General features: G+C 34.1%; 1 protein-coding gene and 1 long non-coding RNA gene across 2 annotated transcripts in view; one reads left to right on the forward strand and one right to left on the reverse strand.

The window, feature by feature from the left end:
* The window catches only part of LOC127561943 (uncharacterized), a 54,831-nt gene extending 49,106 nt beyond the window's left edge, over window positions 1-5,725 (reverse strand). The window contains exon 1 of the long non-coding RNA XR_007953575.1: window positions 5,606-5,725. This is a non-coding gene — a long non-coding RNA (uncharacterized LOC127561943). The remainder of the gene's footprint in view (window positions 1-5,605) is intronic.
* A 179-nt stretch (window positions 5,726-5,904) lies between these two features.
* BCKDHB (branched chain keto acid dehydrogenase E1 subunit beta) overlaps window positions 5,905-23,961 on the forward strand; it is a 238,451-nt gene continuing 220,394 nt past the window's right edge. The window contains exons 1-2 of the mRNA XM_051997318.1: window positions 5,905-6,173; window positions 19,443-19,520. Coding sequence (XP_051853278.1) covers window positions 5,972-6,173; window positions 19,443-19,520 — 280 coding nt within the window. The 5' untranslated portion in view covers window positions 5,905-5,971. The remainder of the gene's footprint in view (window positions 6,174-19,442; window positions 19,521-23,961) is intronic.

Consider the following 23,961-nt stretch of genomic DNA (forward strand, 5'->3'; position numbering starts at 1 on the left):
TTAATTCTAGAGATCATAATTTTGTGCCAGCTAATCTGTAGCAAGATATACTATTCTAGATGGCTCAAAATATGGAATTGGATGGTTTAGTAGGAACAAATATTTTTGCACATGTGGCACTGCTGTATTAAAGGGTATGCACAATTTTGTAGCCCACATAGTTCCAAACAGCCCGATAATATTGATCCCTTTTGATGGACAAGAAATGTGGAAAACATTAAAACTTAGCCAAAACTAGTTAAAAGACATGTGGATATTCTCAAAAACCTTCAGGTGAAATGTGTACAGATAGAAGCCAAGTTCTATGAGAAAGTTTATGCTCTTAAAAGACAGTATGCTGTTCTTTACCAGCTATTTTTTTGATAAGAGAAGTGAAATCATTAATGCAGTTTATAAATCTACAAAGGAAGAAAAAAGACCTTAAAGAAATTCCTGAATTTTGGCTGGTTGCTTTTTAAAAACGCTGACTTGCTCAGTGATATGGTTCAGGCACTTTAAAGCACTTGAAAGACATTACTTTTGTAATATAGGTGATTAATAAATGAAATTCTCAGATATTGGCAAATCTCTGAGTTTTACATTGCATATATTACATACTGGAAAGATAGTTTTCAACATTCATTTCTATAAGATTTTTTGTTTCAATTTTTTTTCTCTTCCTCCCCTAGAGAACAAAAAATCCAATACAGGTTATATGTGTATAATTCTTCTAAATATATTTTCATATTTGTCATGCTGTACAAGAAAAATCAGACTTGAAGGAAAAAAAAACTAAGAAAAAGAAAAAATAAGCAAATAAAACAAAACAAAACAAAAATGAAAATGCTATGCTTTGATCCACATTCAGGCCCCAAAGCTCTCTCTGGATGTGGATGGCATTTTCTATCCAAAGTCTATTGGTATCATCCTGGATTATTGCATTGCTGAAAAGTTGACCATCTTACAATGTTGCTGTCACAGTATACTGTGATGACCATATTAGTACCCTGGATACCTTAGAATCAGCTAGAGTCAGGATAAGAAAAAGTCCTTAGTCTTTATTCTTGGTCTTTAGAGGTAGGATTGAATTAGACGGAAGCAGAATCTCTGTGACCTCCTTCTTTCCTGTCTACCACCAAAATGCCTCTGGCTCATCTTACTCTACCCCCGTACAATGTACGTTTTCCTGGTTCTGCTCATTTTCCTCAGCATCAGTTCATGTAAGTCTTTCCAGGTTTTTCTGAAATTAGCCGGCTCATCATTTCTTATAAAACAATATTATTTCATTATATTCAAATACTACAACTTATTCAGTCATCCACTCAATTTCCAGTTCCTTGCCATCACAAAAAGAACTGTTACAAACATTTTTGCACATGCGGGTCCTTTTCCCTCTTTTATTATTTCTTTGGGATACAGGCCCAGTAGTGGCACTGCTGCATTAAAGGATATGCATAATTTTATAGCCCTTTCAGCATAGTTCCAAAAAGTCAGATAATTCTGATCCCTTCTCCTTTGATGGACAAGAAATTATGAGTTGCACAGGGAGACTTGAAAAAAAGGGGAAAATTAACTTGGAAAACTACTAAAAAGAAACAGAAACATAAGGAATTGAGAGTGCCGAAGCTATACTTGCTGCAGACTTTGACATTAGTCACTGTTCACATAAGGGTGTAATTCAAAGATCAGTATTATACTTTCATAGAAGAAGATATTGAGGATGATGATCAGAATGAAGAAGGTGAAGAAGCTCATGATGAGGAAGGGGAATAAGAATCTGATGAGGAAAATTATCTAAAATATGATCTGAAGAAAAATTCAAACTCAGTTGAATGAGCAATATCTGCTGTGGCCTTGAGCATTACTGTACTATGTTAGCTTAAGCACAACTTCCTTATATTTATGTATTTTGTTTTTTATTTGTATAATCAAGTGAACGATTTTTGTTTTAAAAAATGGGGAAAAAAGGAAAAAAAAATTAAGAATCAGTTCAAACTATGGCTTTTACCTAGCATTTTAATAGTATAATTCCTACCAGATATGCAGTGAATCCTCCAGGCATGTCTATTGATACATAGTTTGGTCTTTGTGAAGTCTAAGACTAATGTTGATAAAAAAGAGTCTAGAATCTCCCTAGCCTCAGTTTTGTATCCCCAGAAGACAAAGACTAAGGCATGAATTGTCTAGTGTAAAAGGAGGTTGAACTGATTTTGAGATCCAGCCCCAAGGAAATTGTCATGAGAAGGAGTCAATATGTGAGCAACAGGGGAAAATAAGAGGGAAAAACACTGAAATTTCAATTAAAAATCTCAAAATGGGAAAAATTTAACTAAAAACCTCAAACACAATAAACCAACAGGGAAGACATTAATAGAAAAGAGGAATATGGTCTCCAAATAAGGCAAAGAAGTTCAGATTCCTTTGAATAAAAATTGCAAGATAAAAAAAAATGAAGCAACACCTCATGAGGCAAAGGACCCTGTGATTCCCCAAAGAGCATAAAATCAGAGTATGATGTCCTTGAATGATTTAAAAGAACTAAGAATTGTGAAATCAGAAGTTATGGTTTAACATCTCACTCCCTATACCAAGATAAAATCAAAATGGGTTCATTATTTAGACATAAAGAATAAAACTATAAACAAATTTGGAGAGCAAGGGACAGTTACTTGTTAGATCTCTGGGAAAGGGAGGAATTTATGACCAAAGAAAAACTAGTAAACATTATGAAATACAAAATAGATAAATTTAAAACATTTTTGCACAAACAAAAAACAATTCAGCCAAGATTAGAAGGAAAGTTCAAGAAAGCTGAGAAACAATATTTGCAGCCAGTGTTTCTGATAAAGGCCTCATTTCTAAAATATATAGAAAACTGAGCCAGATTTATAAGAATACAAGTCATTTACCAATTGATAAATAGCTAATGGATATGAACAGGCAGTTTTCAGATAAATAAATTAAAGCCATTTGTAATCCTCTGTAAAACTGCTCTAAATCATTATGGATTAGAAAAATGCAAATTAAGACAATTCTGAGGTACCAACTCACACCTATCAGATTAGCTAAAATATCAGGAAAAGATAATACTAAATGTTGAGGGAGTTGTAGGAAAACTGATACACTAATGCATTGTTGGTGGAGTTGTGAATTCAAAAATTTTAAATAAAATCCTGTCACAAAAATGACAGTTCATTTCTTAAATCATTCAAGAAATCATTCATTGTGACCAAGTTGGATTTATTTTAGATATGCATTATTCAATATTAGGAAAACAATCAATATAATTAATCCTAGTTATAACAAGAATATATAAAATCATAAGAATTCCAATAGACTGTGATGGAAAGAGCCATTCTCATCCAGAGAGAGAACTATGGAAACTGAATGTGGATCAAAAGCATAGTATTTTCATCCCTCCTTCTTGTGTTTGTTTGCTTGTTTTCTTTTCCTCTCATCTTTTTTTTTTTCCCTTTTGATCTGATTTTTCTTGCTCAGCAAGACAAATGAGGAAATATGTTTAGAAGATGTTTAACCTATATTGGATTACTTGCAGTCTAGGGGAAAGGGATGGGAGAGAGGAAGGGAGAAAAATTTGGAATACAAGGTTTTGCAGAAGTGAATGCAGAAAACTATCTTTTCATGTATTTTGAAAAATAATAAGTCATTTAAAAAAAGAAATACCAGTTGTTTCATCTAATTAAATTGCAAACTTTGAGCTGCCCTTAAGTCTGACAATAAGCTGCTGAAATTGGTCATTGTTAATTTAAGATATTTTTTGGAAATGGTATCTGATAAAGGAATTTTATGAATGTCATCCCATACTTTTTTACTATGAACTATTTTTGACATTTCAATAGAAGCAGGCAACATAAAATCTTCTATTGCATAGAGCTTTTTAGTTTTTGCAAGTAAATAACAAGTTTTGTATGATGCAAGTAAATATATTTTGCTGAAAGTAATAGATTTCTCAAACCATCATTTTTCTTTATTTAAAGATTTTTAAAGTTATTTAAAATATTCTTTGATTTTTTGCAGTACCCTTTATGCTTGGTATTAAGATGTCATTTTAAGTTTGGCTGGTTTCATGCTGCAGAGGTAGCCAAAACTTCATCACAAAATAAGCAAAAATAATTTTCCACACAATCGTTATTATTAAAAGTAAATCCATAGTGCAAAAATTATTCAGCATATTTTCTTTTTTGTTGTCAATTTAGGTGTATCACAATCTGGTAGCAAAGATTCTGTGGCATTGTTATCAGTATTTTTACCTCTTCTGAATAAATAGCACACATTAACATTATTTTGTATTGTACTTTTCTATTTATTTTGTTAAAGTTGTCCCAATTACATTTTAATTATCAGTTAAATAAGAAGCTTGAATCTAGCTGGCTGAGATTTTGACATCTTTGTCTTAAGAGGATTCAGACAAGATGTTGAAATGCCTTGAGAGCACACCTAATATTAGAATGAAATGGGTTTGCTTAGCCAGAATAAAAGTAGATTTAAGAGATGTGATAACCATCTTCAAATATATGAAAGATTGTTGGTGTCATTTTTTGCCTTTAGTTCTAGAAGAGAATTATTATTATTTCAGGGAGGAGATGCCATTAACATATAAATGATTTGGATTTAAGTGAGTGCAGTTACCACCCTCACTTTCTCCTCCAGAGCCATCTATCTGGGTCCAGTGACAAGATATAGATGAAGGTACTGGAGATGGCCCTGAATGTTGTAGAGATCTTGACCTATATGAAAACTATTATTTGTGAGATGAATTAGACTTGACCTGCTTGATTTTATGGAGCCAAATTAAAAGCAATCTATGAGCAAAAAAAGGTAAACATCACAACTAAGCACAATTAAAAAATACAATTGAGGAAAAAATTGCATAACAGTTTTTAAAAAGCAGGAACCAGAAGAGTCTATATTTTGATTTTTCTTTCGTCATCTTTTAATCTTCCTCAATACAGAAAAAGTGTCTTAATATCTCTGCATTTTTTCCTTTCTCTTCCCCTCTTCCTTTTTTTCTTTCTTTTCTTTTTTTTTTTTTAAATCCTATTCTTATAGGGAAGGGAGTAGGGTTAGGGATTATTTTAGTTCCTTTTTCCTCCTTTCCTTTTTTTTTTTTTTTTTTTTTTTGATTTAGTATTAACACTTTTTTTTTTTTTTATTGTTATTATTAGCCACAACAGATTTGTCATTCATTGGTAAAGATCTCATGGCCAGGGATAATATCATTTTGGCTTAATTTTTGGACACTGCACAACCTCATCTAAGAGAAGCTATTGAGCTAAATCCTTTAAAACATTAACTCTCTCAGTTTCCTAGATTTTCTGGAAGAGAATCTATTATTTGGCTAACCTAAATCCAGAAAAAAAAGGGGGGGGGGGAAATCAAACTCATAAACTGAGACACTTATTAAAGGGCAGAGTGGCATTCTCAGGATTTCTAGGAACGGGGCACCCACTCTTCAGAAGTTTACCATAACTCCAAATCAATAACTCAGCTACTTTTTACAAAGTTCATTTCTAAATTGAGTGACAACAGGTGGTAGGAACCAAGAGACAGACAAGAGGGTAAGAAGATGAAAAAAGGCATTTAGATTAAAAAGCCGTCTTCTTACCTTAAAAAAAAAAGCATGCCAGTTGGTACTAGAAAAATCCTAGTAATGCTAGGCCAAGTTTGGACCAAAGCCAAATTCAGGGACTTCTAGAACCAAGTTCAGAGCAATGACCTTACAGGCCCCGCCTCCAACCCATTCTTCCGCCTTTTTCCTACTGCACATGCCCACTCTGAAAAAACACGCCCCGTTTCCTTCCGTGCCCCGTCCCCGCCCCCGAATCCCGAGCTGAGATTGGTTCATCTCACGTGACCGTGCTGTAGATTTAGCCAATCGAGATGCTGCCTCAATACCTCCTCCCTACTCCCCATCCCGGCAGCGTGTTTTTTGCTGTATCTCCTGACAGCCTGCAGCGGCTGGTGCGGGAGGATGGCGGCGGCAGCAGTGGCTTCGACGGCGCGGTGGTTGCGAGTGCGGGCTGGGGTCGTGGAGGCAGCCAGGCTCCGTTGTCAGCTGGGAGGCGCTCGGCTCGGGCGGCTTTTCCTCCTACCTTCGGCAGCGGGAGACGTGGCCCAGAGGCGGCATGTGGCTCACTTCACCTTTCATCCGGACCCGGAGAACAGGCAGTATGGTGAGCTGGACAGCCCCGGGTCCTGAGCCGGATGTTCCCGGGGGCGGCCGCTGCCTCCAACCCTCTTTTCGGTCTCTGTTATCAGCGAGTCAGCCCTCTGTCCCTGTCTCTCTCCCTCTTATTCCCCTCCTCTCCCTCTCCCTTTCTCCTTTCCCTCTTTAGTCTTTTTACGTGCCTCTCTTTCAGGGTATCTTCCTCCTTTCTTGTCTCTCTGTTTGTCTCTGTCTTCTTCCCTCGGCCTCCCTTTTCTTTCTCTTCCTCTCTCTGTCTCCTGTCTTTCTCTCCATGGCCGCTCTCCCTATCGCTCCTCTCTTTTTTCCTGTCCTCCTCCCTTAACCTATTTCGTAGGTTCCTAGATGTCCAGTCCAACTCCACTCATTTTACAGATGAGGAAACTCATCTTCATCATAAAAGCGCAAAGACTTTGGCCAAGATCACCCAGATAATAGGGGCACAAAACATCATTCAAAAATTAGGAAGACTAATTAAAACTCAGTTCTAAGATAATGTCTACAGAGGTAATATGGTAACTTTATAGGTCAAAGAAGAGAATAATAGTTCAGAAAAAGTTGCTGATAACACTGATTACATTTCCTACAAGACAGAGTCAGAATTCAATCACAAAGTCCTTTTGACTCCAAATGTTCTGCTCTTGGTATTTGTGACTCAAGGTTATTTTCACCCATCTGTTTTCAACCCCCTTGAAAGAGGCAGTAACACCATCCAGGTCTGTTAAAATGGGAATACAGGGTGCTTTGGCAGCTTGAAAGCATAGGAGTTTACAATTCTTTCTTTTGCTGCCTCTTTGCTTTTGAAAAAAATAGGCCTCTTGGTATTGTTATAATTTTCTATAGGACTTTTGCTAACTAGTTATAGACTAATAAATTAAAAGCAAAGGAATTTTTGATAAGTAGGGTAAAGTGAAAGTATAGTATATAATGGTTTCCCCAGAGTTACAGAATAAGCCTTTGCTGGAATTGATAGATTTGACCAAATGATTTAATTTCAATGGAAAAAGAAAATCTGAGTATTGCTGAATGGTCTGAACAACAGTGCCAACCTACCCCTAATCTGTGGATGGTGGGCAGAACAGAATAGGCTAATGACAAGAGAGTCAGGAATCAAATAGAAGTTTAATTTCAAAGTGAGGGAAATGGCTTGTAAGCAAGGAAATGTCCTGGGGGTCCTGCCCCTAGCATGGGGGAGAACCACGTTAGTGAAGCTAAACCTCAATATTAATTTCAGTGGCAACACAGCAAGTTGTAGCCCTGACAATGAAGAGTAACAGCAACAATGAGACAAATTTGATTCATATTAGGGCTTCATGATCAGAACATGTCTGAATTTGCTTGGTGTTTGACCCAGCTTCGAGAACATCTGGTAATGGTCAAACTAATACAATAATTATGTGATTTTGCCTGAGGGTAAGTGCAAAGGATTATTGTTATGCCCAGCTCAGAACATAGCTTGCTTGTTGGACCTTAGTTCAGAAAAAGAGTCTCTCTTAACAGCATGATGATTTGATGTTCAGTACTTAAACTTTCACAATAATAATGACTCATTTTTACTGAAAACTGTATTCTTTACAAAGTACTTTTCACATATTCTTATTTCATCCTAGTACAAGCATTATCTTTAGAAGGCAGAGATGGGACTTGAATACCAGGTTCTCTGATTACAAATTAGTTGTTCTTTACTCTATGCTACACTTCTCTCTCCACTTAAAAATCCAAATATATTTAAAACCAAGACCAAAATATGTTTGGTTGTTGATGCTCATGCATCATTGGACCTTGCAATTTGCCTTGCCATTGTAGCTTTTGGACTTAAGAGCCCCTCCACTTGCAAATGAATTATCTTCTCCAGTTGAATGTATGCTCCTTGAGAGTAGGAACCCTCTCACCTTTTTTTCTTTTTAAAATTTTTTCCCTAGTACTTAGCATAGAGCTTAATAAGGTACTTAATAAATGATTTATCATTTATTTAAATTCTTCATAAAATCTCTTTTCTTCATAATAGTTGATATTGTATTAATTGTAGTTATATTAATGGTGATCTTTTTGTCAAATGCCCATGATTAGTTCTGCAGTATTACATGGCTTAGTATATCATGAAATTGTTTCTTGTTGCCTTTAAATAACAAGAAAATCAACTCTGCTAAACTTTTTATTCTGTGAACCATACTTCCGTTTAGTTTCACGTTCTGGTTTCTTTAATAGTGAAATTATTAATACTGATCTGATTTATTTCTGTTATAGTATATATGTCTTTTTATGGTCTTTGGACAAAGATGCCACATTTAAAATAGCAGTAGTTAAATTAATGTTTGTAGGTAGCTTAAAAACTGTGATTCTTTGTATCTTATGCTTTTTCATCTACCACTCTGTCATCATATTGCCAAAAGCAGAAGGGGACTGCATAAGATTAAAAGGTCATTTTATATTTTTCTTTATTTCATGGGGTCATCATGTATTTATCACTAAGCCCCACTCTGTATTGAGCTAACCTGATCCTCATATAGTCAGTTTTTGAATTCATACATGAAGCCTTTTCCAATATAGTACATTTATCCTTTCCACATCTCAGTTTTTCCCATCATGGTTTTTATATATTTATAAAAAATAACTGTAAATGGGAATTTTAAGGGACTTTTGCAGAAGCTATAGACAACATGCAAAGGCCAGTGGATTACATGGAAAAATTTAGAAACTCAGTTTAGAAATTCAAATTTTACAAGAAAGTAAACACCATGTAAAAGAAAAATAAAACAATTTAGACTTCTGTGGTAGGAAGAAAGGGCCAAAATATTTACAGAAATTTTCTTTTTAAGAAAATTTATTTTTTGTTTTAGATTGCAGGAGTGCTGAACCCCTAGTCTTCCCCTGTGATGTGGAAAAGATAACCAAAGAACCTCTTTTACTTTCATTTGCTGGTATAGCCCTCTACTTCATCTTGTGTAGGTTTCTTGCATATTGATCTTGCAAATCATCCAAAGTGCTGGGAGCCTTTTTGTTTTTTTTTTAAGTTATTTTAGATAAGATTAATTTATTTTCATATTGAAGAGGTTGGACTCTCTGAGGTCCCTTCCAGCTCTGGGTGTGTGAATAAATGAATGAAACATTAATAACCTTGTACTCTGTCTCAAGTACTGGAAATACCAATTCAATACCAAGAAAAGATGTTCCTTTCTCTCAAGGAGAATGTTGGTCAAGGAAAGATAAAATCATAGGTATAGTGAGTGAACCATGGATAATTGATATATCTGCTCTTTCCAGAAACAGTAGTAATTTTGATTTGATTATAATTCCCAGAATTATAGGTGGAAAGCCAGGAAGGGTTAGTATGCTTGGCATTGCAATACAAGGCAGGAGAAAAGCAAAATCATGTGGTTAAGACTGTTTAGATTTAGAGAGCTGTTATCTATTTGCATGGCTTTGGGTTGGGAGTTCTAGGTCCAAATAAGAGGCTGCAAGGCATAAAGCATGGAAGGTAAACCTGTGATCCTAGATGATCATTCTGACAAAGGCCTCAGTTTCCCCCCCAAACTGCTAAGCACTATTGTATGTAACTTACCTTCTCTTTGAGATTTCCTCCAATTTATTCTGTAAATATTCTGCAAGTACATAATTGCACATTGTCTTCCATTACAATATGAACTTCTGGAGAGCAGGAATTGTTTTTGTCTGTCTTTGTTATCTCCAGCACTTGGTATAATGCTTGGCACATAGTAAATGTTTAATAAGTGCTTATATATCAAGACTATGACCTGACTTTTATCTTTGCTTAGGTATTATGTTCTGTCTGAGGACAAGAACTGTATTTTATTCAAATCTCATTTCTTCTCCACCTCATCTACCTCCACTCCTTAGAGCTTTGTATGTTTGTTCATAGGATCATAAATTTGGGGTTGAATTCATCGTGGTGAATTCTTTGCTCTGCTCTCCTTTCACATATAGTGTAATGTTTTTATTTGTTTTTTTGGGGGGTCTTAGAGCAGCCTTCCTTTCAGTTGAGTAATCACCACAAGAATAGCTAGGTGTTAAAAAGTCCAAATTCTTTATTATCTCCTTCATAGTCTAGTTTCCTTGCCTGGGGCCAGTAACTTTTTTGAGAGCCTTTCAGACAGGCCTTAGTTTTAGTAGGGGGAGCTGGAGGCCAGGCCAGCCACCATGAGGCTGATGAAGATGGAATGAATCTCTCTTAGTCCGAGGGCTTATGCTTTAGCCTCCAGCCACCACAAAGGTGGATGATGGAATGAATGTGTCTCTGAGTCCCTTCCAAGTCTGTGTCTGGCCCTTCTGAGTTTGTCTCTGGCTCTGAGTCCCAGTTTATATGCTCTACACTGAGTATAAACCAATCATTATATCACTAGGAAACCATTATTTGTTGTAAGATTAAATCAATCATACTGAATTTAGGGAACTATTAATTACCATGCTAAACTAGATAACCATTATCAATTCCATTGACTTAATACCTTGTTCTGGCCCATAACAATATAGCCTTCAAAATTTTTTGCCTTGTTACAAAGTCTTGAGTTTTTAACAACAGTCAACTGTGAAGCCATTTTTAGTATTGCTGCCTTCTAACAACAGTCTGTTCTAGTTAGAAAACTGATTCACTTTGGGAAATTTAAGAAACACTTAAAATGCTTATTGACTGATCAGTTACACATAGGGCTAATGTAAACATAGTGAATTTATCAATTGGAAGAGATATTGAAGTTGAGACTTAAAAGAGTCTGAGAAAAGGAGAAACAGAATTTGGTTTAATATCCTCTGATATGGAATGTCACAAAAAGGAGAATATTTGACAGATAGGATTATCAGCTCCAATTAGAGGTAAAAGCGTCTTTAGAAATCATCTAGTCTAACTTTCTTGTTTTAATGTGAGGAAACAGGCCAAAAAAAGTTACAGTAACAGAGGGAGTAAATAGTAGAGCTAGGATTTGAATTCAATTTTTCTGAATTTAAATCTAGTGTCTTTTCCACTACAAAACAGAAGATCCAATGACTACTGTTCAAGTAGATGGAATAGAATGTTAACCCCAAGCTATATAAGATTCTGCAATTCTCAGGGACATGGCTTAACATAAAAAGTTGTCTATAAACCCAAGAACCACTGTTTGTTTTCATATTTGGCAGAAACAGTTTCATTCTTTTTAGTCTTATCTAACAGAAACTGTTGATAGTTCTTCAAGCTAATTCTACTGGAATACTGGACAGACACGTATCCTACATGAGAGTAGGGGAAAAATCCTTTTTTGACGCTGATTTTTTTTTTCCACATAAAAGAGTTGCTTCTTATAGGAAATACTAGGTGAGAAGGATAGTGTTGTTCCTTAATAATAATGGAATTGTGATCATGTTTAAAAAATATCAACTTTGAAAGAACTCCCTAATGTAATATTTATGTCAATTGGGCTATTTTGTATCTTTTGTGTTAGGGTATTTTTTCTCAAAACTTTTGGCTTGTGCCAAACTAAGGGTCTTTCTTAAGTTCCTTAAGAACATCAGAATTTGGCTAGTAATGAACTGAAAGAACTCTTCTGAAAGAACTCTTCATTCCCTTGCAAACACTTAGAATAAGTAATATGGAAAAAATTATTTAATCCATTATATAAATATAAAAAACTTATAATCCAATTTAGAATCCATTAAAACATTCTACATTCTGTTGGTTCTTACCTTCTGCAGGGACTCATCAGGTTGCTGTGATTTATGATGTTACTCTGGATTGTAGATGTCCTTTCCCCATTTGGGAAAGACTTTGGGGTTGCTCAGTAAGTAAGTACTCTTCGTTTCTGGTGAATTGTCCTCCAAGATCTCCATTCTTAAGGAACTAGAGTAATGTGTTTTACAATACTAGTGAAGAATTGGATTCTAGCTACTCTTTAACATCATGGTTCCTTTCTGTTCTATTCTCCCTTTTTTACTCCTTGGGGATTATGCAGAAAGTCCTCTATTACCAAGTGAACTGGACATCAAATACTTTCCTACTTTTTCTTGCCAAGGCTCAGTCTCTTTTTGTGTTTTTGTCTGACTTCTTTTTGGGGATGCCACATGAGTATTCAAGCTTCCGTCTGGTCCTCTTGTATGTCTCCAGTTCCATAGCATTTGATGTCTTAGTTTCAGTTTGTATTGTATCTCTTGAATACGTATGGATATATAACTTTTTTCCAGGGAATTAAGTTGTTCCTTTGTTCACTAATTTTGTGCCTGATCTCACCTTTTCCCCTTAAGTTTTCAGTTTTAATGTCTTGTTTGTTTTTATATTACAAATATTTCTAATTATCCCTTTTCTCTTAATGTTAAAGCTCTCTTGTAATCTAGTAAAACAGTTAAGCCAGACAAACAACAGTGACTTCATCCAGAAGTTCATGCACATTCTGTATCTGTAGTATCTGTACCTGCTCTCTCCATATTTATATTTTTAAAAAATAAACAGAAATCTATTTCTTCTTTCTTTCATGCTCTATTCCACTGAGGAGAAATAGTTCATAAACCTCTTGAAATTTATCATGGAGTTCCAAGGGATCATCTTTTCTTCAAATTAAGAACCTCTGATTTATAGAAATCTTGAACAAGAAAAAAGTTAAATGGTTAAAATATAATTTTGGGTTAACATTTTACTCCATCAAATTGAAGAGTAGTTATTTAATCTTCTGCTTAGATTATTCAATTCCTTTTTTGATCACTCCTTTCAAGAACTGAAAAAAGACTTCCCAGTGAGCAATTAAAAGATAATCCCTTCTGGATGGGAAAGAGATATAAACTCAACTTGAAGGAAATATTTTTTTGATTACTACCCTTATTACATTTTCTAGAAGTCTTAGAATTTTGTTTTTTATCCTTTCCTAAAGTGAAGAGTCTGAAAAGGACCTTATACTAAAAAATATTTATTAATATTTTCTGTTAAATTGAAAAAGAAAACTTTTATTATGCTTTCACAACTTGATATAGGGAAGTGGATAGAAGCCTGGCTTTGGAGTCTGGAGGACTTGATTAGCATGTTTTTTTCAGACTTATCCTAGGTATGTGACCTTAGGCAATTTACTTCACAACTTTTTGCACAGTTAAACTTGTTAAAACCTATTTAATGGTATCTGTTTATTAGGGTTGACTTCATTCTAATAACATTTACACTTATAAGTACATATAGTCAAACTTTGTTAATCTTGAACTTGCTATTATTTGATCAATAATGTAGACAAAGTCTTCTATAAACAAGAAACCCACAAGATAATTTTCTCACAAGATAATTCCTTCTTTTGCCCATGCAGTGACCACATGTCATTCTTTCAAGTGTGTGGCACTCTAGCAAGCCTCTGTCAATTAGGGCTGCAAACACAGAACAGGGGAGTGGAACAGAACCCAGACTATTCTGGCCAAGAGTATTACACATTATATCTAAGTTCTAATTAGTGATTGATTACCTAAGCTTATGATGAAATCAAAGTTAAAATCATTCTCAATGTTTTTAAATTGTATGCTAAGGTTTTGGGGGCTATAGGTGATTAGTAGTTGTTTAATAGTTTTGGGAGACATAGATCATTAGTAGTTTTTATACATTTTGGAATCACATATGATTGCCAGACTGTTCACAATTATTGTAGAACAACTTACACAGTAATTACTTACTTACAAAATGGAAGTTTAAAACATGAGAGTTTCTTAACATACTATACTTTCCCTTAATACTGTGATACGTTTAGTAGCTACCTCAAAGGGTTCTTTTAGCAAATGAAATAATGCATGAAAAATACCTTGAAAACCTTAAAGCATTCTATAGATTAGTGATTATAATAATCTTTATTGTCTCTAGCCTCTTTCTATTGTCATTGCCTTCCTTTATATGCCTTCCAACGTGTAAGTATCCTTCCTAAATTGTCTTGCCCCAAACAATATCTAAAACTCCAAATGTGTTCTAAGCAGAGCAGAGTACCATGGGACTGCTCCTTAGATATTTCTGGTTCTAGAAGCATAATCCAGTGTAGTGTAGGAGATAAAGGATTTACTTTGGAGTAAGAAAAAATTTGTTTCAAGACCCTTCTTTGACATAGATGGTTGGGTGACTCTGGGCCAGTCACTGAATCTCTAAGTACCCCCCAAGCAACTCTCTTAAGGCTATAAATTGCAAAATAAGTGCTGATCAACATTGAGTGAATTTCCTTTTGAATTCCCCATTCTCTTAATATCAAAGTTCAGGTTCCGTTCATATTTTCCTTACTTAGAGGCTTTGAAAATAGAATTAGAACCTCTCTGAAGAACTGAACCTCTCCATTGTTTATCATATATTCTATTCTAAATATTGTAGCTAATTCCACTTATTATCTGAATGACAATACCTGCTGCATTCATGTGCTTTGCAGCCACATCCACTTCCTTTTTACCCTATTTTTTAGCTACTTTGCCAACTTTATTGTGCTATTAATACAATCAATTTTACTGTAAGAATTTAGTTATAAACCAGGAGAAAAGTGCTCAGGACATTGTGTTCTTCAGTTATTAGCACAGCCATTTCTTTTTGTCTAGAAACCACTAGTGATTAATAATAAAGAAAGATGATTTTATTTATTATATTCCTGAGAAAGTTCATGTGTCATAGTGGATATAATGCTAAATTCGAATTCTAGAAAAACTTAACTACATATGCAATGTTGGACAAGTCATTTCACTTCCTTGACATTTATACAACTCTGTGGTAACTTAGCCAAATCAGAGAAATCACAAGTTCTTAAGAGTATTGACATACCCCCTTTTGTCTCATATGGAACCTCAGAACAACTTTAGGTTGGCTTTTCCTGTCTTTGTGCAAATAGTTCTGCCACTAGTTTCTCCTATTGAACTTTACCCTCTTAATCAATTGGCTTCTTTTAATCCTTTGGGCTCTAATCTACCAGCCTTGCTACATGATCTAGCCAATTTATTTTCACATGATAGATGACCTCCAATACATCAAGCATCTTTATTATCTACAGAATTCCTTATTTTTCAAACTCTCAGATTTGTTCCACATGTATTTTAGCTAAATATTCTATATCCTTTAGATGTGTGTATTATTGTCTCACTAGAAATTCATCTGTTCATATGTTAATGAGGTTCTTATGGAGGAAAAAGAGTGCTATTCCGAATGTTTCTTGGCCTAATCTCTAGCTATTTGAAGGAAGGGACTTTTTATCTTGCCCTGTACATTGTGACTGATCTCTTTGTGAATCTTACTTGATCTCTAGCTTCTCATGGGAGAGTAGAGAGGTGGGTGACTTACGATTGGTACCCTGGCATCTCCTGCATAGTCTTTAGCCCGTTTGGGAATAGGAGAAGCATCATTCCATCTCACCAGTTTCTTGTTGTTGAGGTGTGAGGAGGATGTCATTCCATCTAATTTACAACCTGGTTTTCTGCCCCCTCAACTGACTTTCCCAAAGCTCTTAAATGATTCTACCCATGGGTCATAATACCATTAACTTTGAAAAATCTCTTTAAATCTTTCACTTAATGATTAACAAACTCTTACTTGGTCATAAATTCCTCATAAGGTGATTCTGAATCCTTGTAAATTATCTTCCGACCCCTATTCCCTATCTCCAACAACCATTTTTTTTTTCCTATCCTCCTTACTCTTCTCTCCAGCCCCCTACTCCTCAAGTCCTAATTAAATGCTACCTACCCTTTCACTATGTCCTCTGGAATGTCTGTTTCAAAGGCAAAGAACTTATTTTCTTAAATGTTTTCCTTTACCACTCCTAACATTCAGTCTTTCATAGGGTCCTGACTTCCTCTTGATAACACAGTCTCCTGGGATACCTTTTCCAGTACTGGCTGTATTTTCACTCATTTACCCTTAACTTCCTAATTGAGAATGAGTAGTTGCTCTCTATTGACACTTCCATGTTCTTCCCCTACTACTATTACTTGGTAACCTTTCCTCCTTTGAGGTTCATATAATCTGCATCCCTAAACCTATCAAAATACTATTAGCTGTTGTCTGAAGACAATAGTATACTCCCCTTTCCTGAACCTCACTCAAAATCTTTCTTTGCTTTTCACCTCCTGAACTCACACTACAGTACTTCATCAAAGTCATCAAACTTCCTAACCTCTTAGTTCTTCCACTTATTCATTTCCTATAACCTACTCTTTTACCCTATTTCAGCCACACACAAAGTTATTCAAGCCCTTGATATTGCCATCATTCACAAATCCACTGATTCCATATTAAAAAGTTTTGAAATTTCCTTATCTCTTCACATCTATTGACTTTCTACTTCTCTTTCTTGTGAGTATACATTTATAGTTGGAAAAGGCTTTTGAAGCCATTTGTTCCAGCTTCTGGATGTTAATTTTCATTATAATAGTTAAAGTTAAAGTAACTTAGTACCACCATCATCAAAGTCATCTAGATTCTCTTTTTATTAATGCTTTCTGTAACTCTTCTAGGAATTCTGATTGGATTTGTTTGTAAGTTGCATTTTTCTTTGAAACTTTGCTTGTAAATATTTTTGAGTTTTTTGTTTTTTGAGCTTTCTTATCATCATAATAGCCCTTTATGTTACAATACTTCTTTTGTTTGCTTATTCTTCCAGCCTACTTATGTTAGCACTTTAGACTTTATTGTAGGATTGGGCTCTGTGCACTTCTGTGGGGAATGTCTGAAATGAGCTTCTGTTCTCTTATATTCTTCTACCACTTTGACAGCTCAGATAAGGGCCTGAAAGCTTTCAGTGCTTTCAGAGTGATGTGATCCAAGGCAAAGATTGTTCACTGCTTTTCTGTTTGCTCTGTCTCCTCATTGCTCCATGACTGTTCACTGCTCTCCTGGTCTGAATCCTATAAATTCCTAATTCAGTTCTGGGTGTGTTGGTTTGTCTTTGGTTGAGATTTTCAACACAATGTGACTGGATTCATCAGCTAGCCTATTGGACTCTGTAGGTTCAAATCTACTGAACTGTATACTCTTCTTTGACTTAGGACTCCTACATCTAGAATAACTCTAGCTTATTTCATTGCATGCTTCAACTAGGACTGGAGGCTAGAACTGAGTTCCTGTTCTGTTCCTGTGACCAGAACTTCATAGCTATTCTTTGCTTCTCTACTTGTTCCTTGTTCAGCTCTTTGTTGACTGAAACTGCTCATCTCTACCAATCTTAGATGCAAATAAATCCTCTCCTCATTTGGCCCTGGATCTGTGACCCAGAATTAGAAAGTAGTTGAGAGATCTTTCAAATGGTACCTGCACCAGTTCAGAGAACCCCTGGCATCTTTTCTTGCTCTTCTGATTTTTGTCTTTATAAACATAAAGTTTAATCTTAACACTCTTTGAATCCTTGGGGATGAATTATTTTGTATACATTAGGCCAGCTCCCACTTTGCCAGTCAGTAGATTTCTCTGTCAATGTCCCTAAGCCACTCTGCTGGGAAAAAAAAAAATGACTCACTGTGACTTTTTCTTGGGTTTTCTTATCAGAAGTCAGTTTGGTGCATTTTTTAGAGCTTTGTAGAGGAGATTTGATGGAAGAATTAAGCTGTACTTTTTTTTGCTGCTCCACTATCTTGATTTTGCCCGGAACATCCAAATTCTCAACCTTAGAGTCATTTTTGACTCTTTGGTCTTCCTTATTTCTCATCAGTTATACAAAATCTCACTTTCATCTCTTTTCATTCTTTGAACTAATATATTCCTCAAATATTCAGACTCCAGCATTTTTGGTGAGAATTGCCTCTGAATTAATTTCCCACTTTCCAATCTTTCCTCTAATATATTCCCCATGTAGTTGACTGATGAAGTCTTTTTTAAACTCCTTCACATTATAAGCTCTCTCTTAAAATTTCTCTGTAGGTGCTTATCTGTTCTCAAGTTTTATCTGCCACTAAAATGTTTTTGACCTTAGAGACTTTGGTGTTTTCTTTGTAACCCTAGTTCCTAAAAGTGTTAGTTAAATATATGACAAATTTAATATAAAGCATTTACTTGAAGGGTTAGGAAGATGAAGCATGCCAAGATGTCAAGCAAAAAAGGGCTGCTTTTAGTTAAAGATCCTGTCTGGGCATTGTAGGAGAAAGGAATAGGTTAGAAAGGAGTCTTGTAGTTATGTTGAGATCTAGTTACTAAAGCAGGGTTGCACTCTAAGGCATTAGGACAAACTGGAGAAAAGATCGTTCAGAATCAATAGTCAGAAATCTTAACTGGGCAGGAAGCCAGTCAGAGGTATAGTATACAGGCCAGGAGAAACAAATTGTATTAAGCAATATGAGAGATCCCAGATAGAAGCAGAGTCTAGATATAAATACTGGAGAATTTTTGAGCTGAAAGTTACCTTGGGAATCATCAGATCCAGATTCCTTATTTGGCACATGAAAAAACTGAAATACTGAGAGGTTAAATAGCTTGTTCAAGGTTATACAGTTGATTCAGTGGCTTGTCAGTGATAAAACCTAAGTTTCCTGCCTCCCAGTAAAGAACTCTCTGTATTCTGCAAGGTTGTTTCTCTATATTGTCTCCATAGTTCTTAATTTCATTTTAGTGGATGTAGTTTCCATAATACTTCCCAGGGCTAATATCCATATTTCTATTACTCTGCTCTTATTTTTCCTTTTAGGTAATCATCTAGTGATTTTAAACAATCAAATATTTCTCAATGATTGCATTTCATATATTTTTATATTTTTCAAGATAACTTGAATGTCTCTTCATGAAGACTTTTTGGGATGCCTGAAGATGTCTTCTTTACTTCCCACATTGTTCCACTTAATAAATCAACTTGAATTATTTATATTGACTTATGTTATTGTGTTCATTTGTGTAATCATGTCTAACTTTCCTTCATGACCCTGTATGTTTTCTTTTTTTTGAATAAAGATACTGGAGTGATTTGTTATTTTCTTTTCCAAGGGATTAAGGCAAAAAGAAACTATATGACTTGACCACATTCACCTAGCTAATGAGTATTTGAAGCCTAATTTGAATTTATGTCTTCCTAACTCCAGGCCCAGCCTTCTAACTACTGAGTCCTATAGGTGCCTTCATATTGACCTATCATATTATCTACCTGTTTCATGTGTGTCTCATTTCTCCAACAAGTTTGTAAATGTCTAGAGACTCCCAATTAATTTTTGTTGGATTGATTTGAGTATTTGAATATTCTTTATCTTGAGATTATTTTTATTTTGTAGATTATTCTCTACTCTGAAGGTAATTTTGTGCTTAGCTAATACATAGTTTATTTTTATGTATATTAATGTGTCTAAAATGATATTTTTTATCTCACAGGGCAAACACAGAAAATGAATCTTTTCCAGTCTATAACAAGTGCCTTGGATAATTCATTGGCCAAAGATCCTACTGCAGGTAAAACTGATTGTGTCTGTGTGAGCATTACATTAAAAGACTGTAGAATAATTAAAGACTTAGAATTTTTAATCAGAATAGTGGTTGATATTATTGACATTTTGATATTTGGTCTTGATTATGACCAAATGCTACAAAACAAAAAAAAAAAACAAATAGTGATATTAATGTTTTTGTTAAACTTACTATTAATTGAGTTTTATACTTATTGGACAATATTAGGTTAAATGTTGCTTTCTTAATATCTTCAACTTTAAACTTTCATTTTATCTTTCTGATTTAATAATGTCCTAAATATAATTTTGTTCCTGAGCATATAGAAAAAACTTACAATATGACTCGAGTAATAATTTAATCCTAAAATTATAAAATTTAGAGCCAGAAGTAAATTTTAAGAATCATTCTGTTCAATTTTCTCGTGTTACAGATGAAGAAACTGAGGCCTAGAACAAAGTGCTAGGGTACAAAATGCAATTCCCTTCAAGACAGAAACCCTATTCCACTTTCGTTTTTGGTGTTTGGAGAGAGGGAGAGAAATTGTTTGGATTTGCAGTAAGAACTCCATTTTGTAAGGATATGGGTGTAAAGGATGCTGGTAGTTACTATCCAAGAAAAGAGCAATGTACTTTTTATATTTGGCAATACTAGCAGCAGATTTCTCTTTGATAGGATTTTTTAAGAAGATCTTTTATTGTTATGGACCCCTTTGGCAGTCTGGTAAAGCCAAAATAATTTGTTTAAATGCATACAGTTAAATAGGTAAGATTACAAAGGAAACAAGAAATATTGAAGTATATTTTCCCCATTCAAATTCATGGCCTCCCTGTTATACAGGTGGTTGGGAAGTTGTTCCTGGACATGTCGGCACATATTTGTAATTAATTTTATGAGTTGGGGAAGCCATTTAATTGCTTGAATTTGGGAATTTTGAGATGTGTTAGGGCTAAAATCAATTGGGTATCTAGACTGCTTTGCATTAACATGGTGAGTTACTGGGAACAGGCTACTATCATACTATCTAAGCAGGGGCAAATCAGCCCTCGTTGGAAAGGGAAGAAGTCATAGCTTTCACACAGATAAACAGTGAGGACAAGCCTGCGAATGGCAGTACTTCAAGCTTGGACAAAAATTGGACCAAAAAAATGTTTTTAAAAGAAGCTTTTTAAAAAATATTTTTAAAGAAGAGATTCTTTTGCTTCTGGTACTTCCAAAAAGACCTGGAACTACTTGACTACTTGACATTCTAAATAATAAAAATAAAATTCTATAGTTTTCTCTTCCTCCAATTTGAATCTTGGTTAAGGGTAATTTTTTTTTGAAAACATATTCTTAAATGGAAAGAAATGTTCCTGAGCTAGATTTAAACTCTGGAAATTTTCTAGCATGAAAATTTAGAGAATAAATGATCATTTATTCACTATTGGCATTTGTGTTCTAAAATATAGATGCCATTTGGTTATGGAAAATAAATTTTCTGTCTTCAAATGCCTATCATTCCTTGGTTAGAAGTTTTGAATTAATTTTTTACTAATGTATTTGGGAGGGATAGCTAGGTGGTGCAATGGATAGAGAGGACTGGCCCTGGGGCCAGGGGGAAATGAATTCAAATCTACCCTCTCACTCACTTACTAATTGTGTGGTCAGGAACAAATTCTAAAGCCCCAATTGCTTCTAAAAACAGAAAAAAAAAAGAAAACAAAAAGTAATTCACTTGGGGTGGGGCAAAAAGAAATTGAGGGGAAAATTATGAGTATGCCTCTATTTTACTAGAGATCAATTTTACATTAAACATATTTCATAACATTCCTGTAGAGAAAATTTGATAACTCTGTTTGTATTCAAATATGAGAAAACTGAAGCTCCAAGAGATTTTTCATTTGCCTAAGTTAATACAACTGGTATGTATCATTTGAATATAGGACTATCTTTGCTCTAACTCTAGAAGACATATTTTGCTGTCATGATTTATACTTTAATATATTCAACATATTTTATAATTAGAGGTTAAATGTATTTTTACTTTATCTTTGACTCTGTATATATCATCAGTTTTCTTTCATGGGCCCATCAAAGTATGGCTTGCCACTTGAAATAGTCACACTTTTCTATTGAAGTGTCAGAAAAATAATTTCTTTGGAAGGATAGGAAATTTTTTATTATTGGCAAGTTCTTCCTTCTTTCTTAAAAAAAAAAAATCCCTAAAACAAAGAGCCAGAAAGTTTTAAATTAGTATCAGTACTACTTTGACTTGGTCTTGGGGAGAAAATGACAAGACTTAAATTATTACTACCCTTTGCTGCCTGATCAAGCTAAATTGTGAATTTCATGAGAGAAGGAGCTATATTAATTATCTTTTTATCTTCTTCAGTGCCTAGCACTGAAGTCACTGAAGTGACTGGTACTTAATAAGTTCTTAATACATTTTTAAAATAAGATTATTTTTTAAAAAATGGTATTTTAAGGCAGATCTGAGAAATGGATGATTATTCTTCTAATTTGCTTATAATATCACTCTTTATGTCTAAATCATGGACCCATTTCAACCTTATCTTGGTATATATTAGGTGTGGGTTAATGCTTAGTTTTTGCCATACTAATTTCCAATTTTCCCAGCAATTTTTCATCAAATAGTGAGTTCTTATCTCAAAAGCTAGGGTCTTTGAGTTTCTCAAATGCTAGATTACTATGGTCATTGGCTATTTTGTCCTGTGAACCTAACTTATTCCACAGATCGACTACTCTATTTTTTAGCCAGTACCAAATGATTTTGATAATTGTTGCTTTGTAATATAGTTTTTGGTCTAGTACAGCAGGCCACCTTCATTTGCATTTTTTTTTCATTAATTCCCTTGAAATTCTTGACCATTTGTTCTTCCAGATGAAATTTGTTATTATTTTTTCTAGCTCTATAATATAATTTCTTGGTAGTTTGATTGGTATGGCACTAAATAAGTGATTAATTTAGGTAGTATTATCATTTTTATTATATTAGCTCAGCCTACCCATGAACACTTGATATATTCCCAGTTGATTAGATCTGACTTTGTGTGGAAAGTGTTTTGTAGTTGTGTTCATATAGTTCCTGACTTTGCCTTGGCAGATAGACTTCTAAATGTTTTGTATTATCTATAGTTATTTTAAATGGAATCTTTCTTTGCATCTCTTGCTATTGGACTTTGTTGGTGATATTTTAAAATGCTGTTGATTTAAGTTGATTTATTTTGTATTCTGCAACTTTGCTAAAGTTGTGAATGTTTTTTCTAGTAGTTTTTTAGTTGATTTTTTAGGATTCTTTAAGTATATGATCATATTATCTATAAAGAGTGATAATCTGGTTTCTTCATTACCTACTCTAATTTCTTTAATCTCATTTTCTTCTCTTATTGCCAAAGCTAACACCTTGAATACAATATTGAATAGTAATGATGATGGTGGGCAGCTTTGTTTCACCTCTGATCTTATTGGGAATAGTTCTAGTTTATTCCCATTACAAATGAGACTTGCTGATCATTTTAAATATATTCTTCTCATTATCTTAAGGAAAACTCCATTTATTCATTTATTCTCTAGTGTTTTTAATGGGTATGTATGTTGCATTTTGATAAATGCTTTTTCTGCATTTATTGAGATAATCATATGATTTCTGTTAGTTTGGTTATTTATATAATCAATGATGCTAATAGTTTCCCTCATATTGAACCAATCCTGGATTCCTGCTATAAATCCTACTTCTTCATGGTGTATTATCTTGGGGATAATTTGCTGTAATCCTTTTGCTTATATTTTATTTAAGATTTTTGCATCACTATTCATTAGGGAAATTGTCTATAATTTTCTTTCTCTGTTTTGATCCTATCAGATTTAGATATCAGCAACATATGTGTGTCATAAAAGGAATTTGGTAGGAATACTTCTTTCCCCATTTTTCAAATAGTTTGTATAATATTGGAATTAATTGTTTTTTAAATGTTTGGTAGAATTCACATATAAATCCATTTGGCCCTGGAGATTTTTTCTTAGGGAGTTGTTTAATAGTTGTTCAATTTCTTCTTTTAAAATGGAACTATTTAAGTAATTTATTTCCTCTTCTTTTAATCTGGGCAATCTATGTTTTTATAAGTATTTATCCATTTCACTTAGATTATCAAATTTATTGGCATACTATTGGACAAGATAGCTCTTAATTACTGCTCTGATTTCCTTTTCATTGGTGGAAAGTTCTCTCTTTTCATTTTTGATACTGACAACTTGATTTTCTTCTTTTCTTTTAATAATCAAATTAACTAAAGGTTTATCTATTTGTTAGTTTTTTCATAAACCAACTCTTAGTTTTGTTTATTAATTCAATAGTTTTCTTTCATTTTTATTAATCTCCCTTTTTATTTTCAGAATTTCGAATTTGGTATTTAATTGGGATTTTTTAATTTGTTCTTTTTCAAAG

This window comes from Antechinus flavipes, chromosome 4, assembly GCF_016432865.1.
Source record: "Antechinus flavipes isolate AdamAnt ecotype Samford, QLD, Australia chromosome 4, AdamAnt_v2, whole genome shotgun sequence".
Classification (NCBI taxonomy): domain Eukaryota; kingdom Metazoa; phylum Chordata; class Mammalia; order Dasyuromorphia; family Dasyuridae; genus Antechinus; species Antechinus flavipes.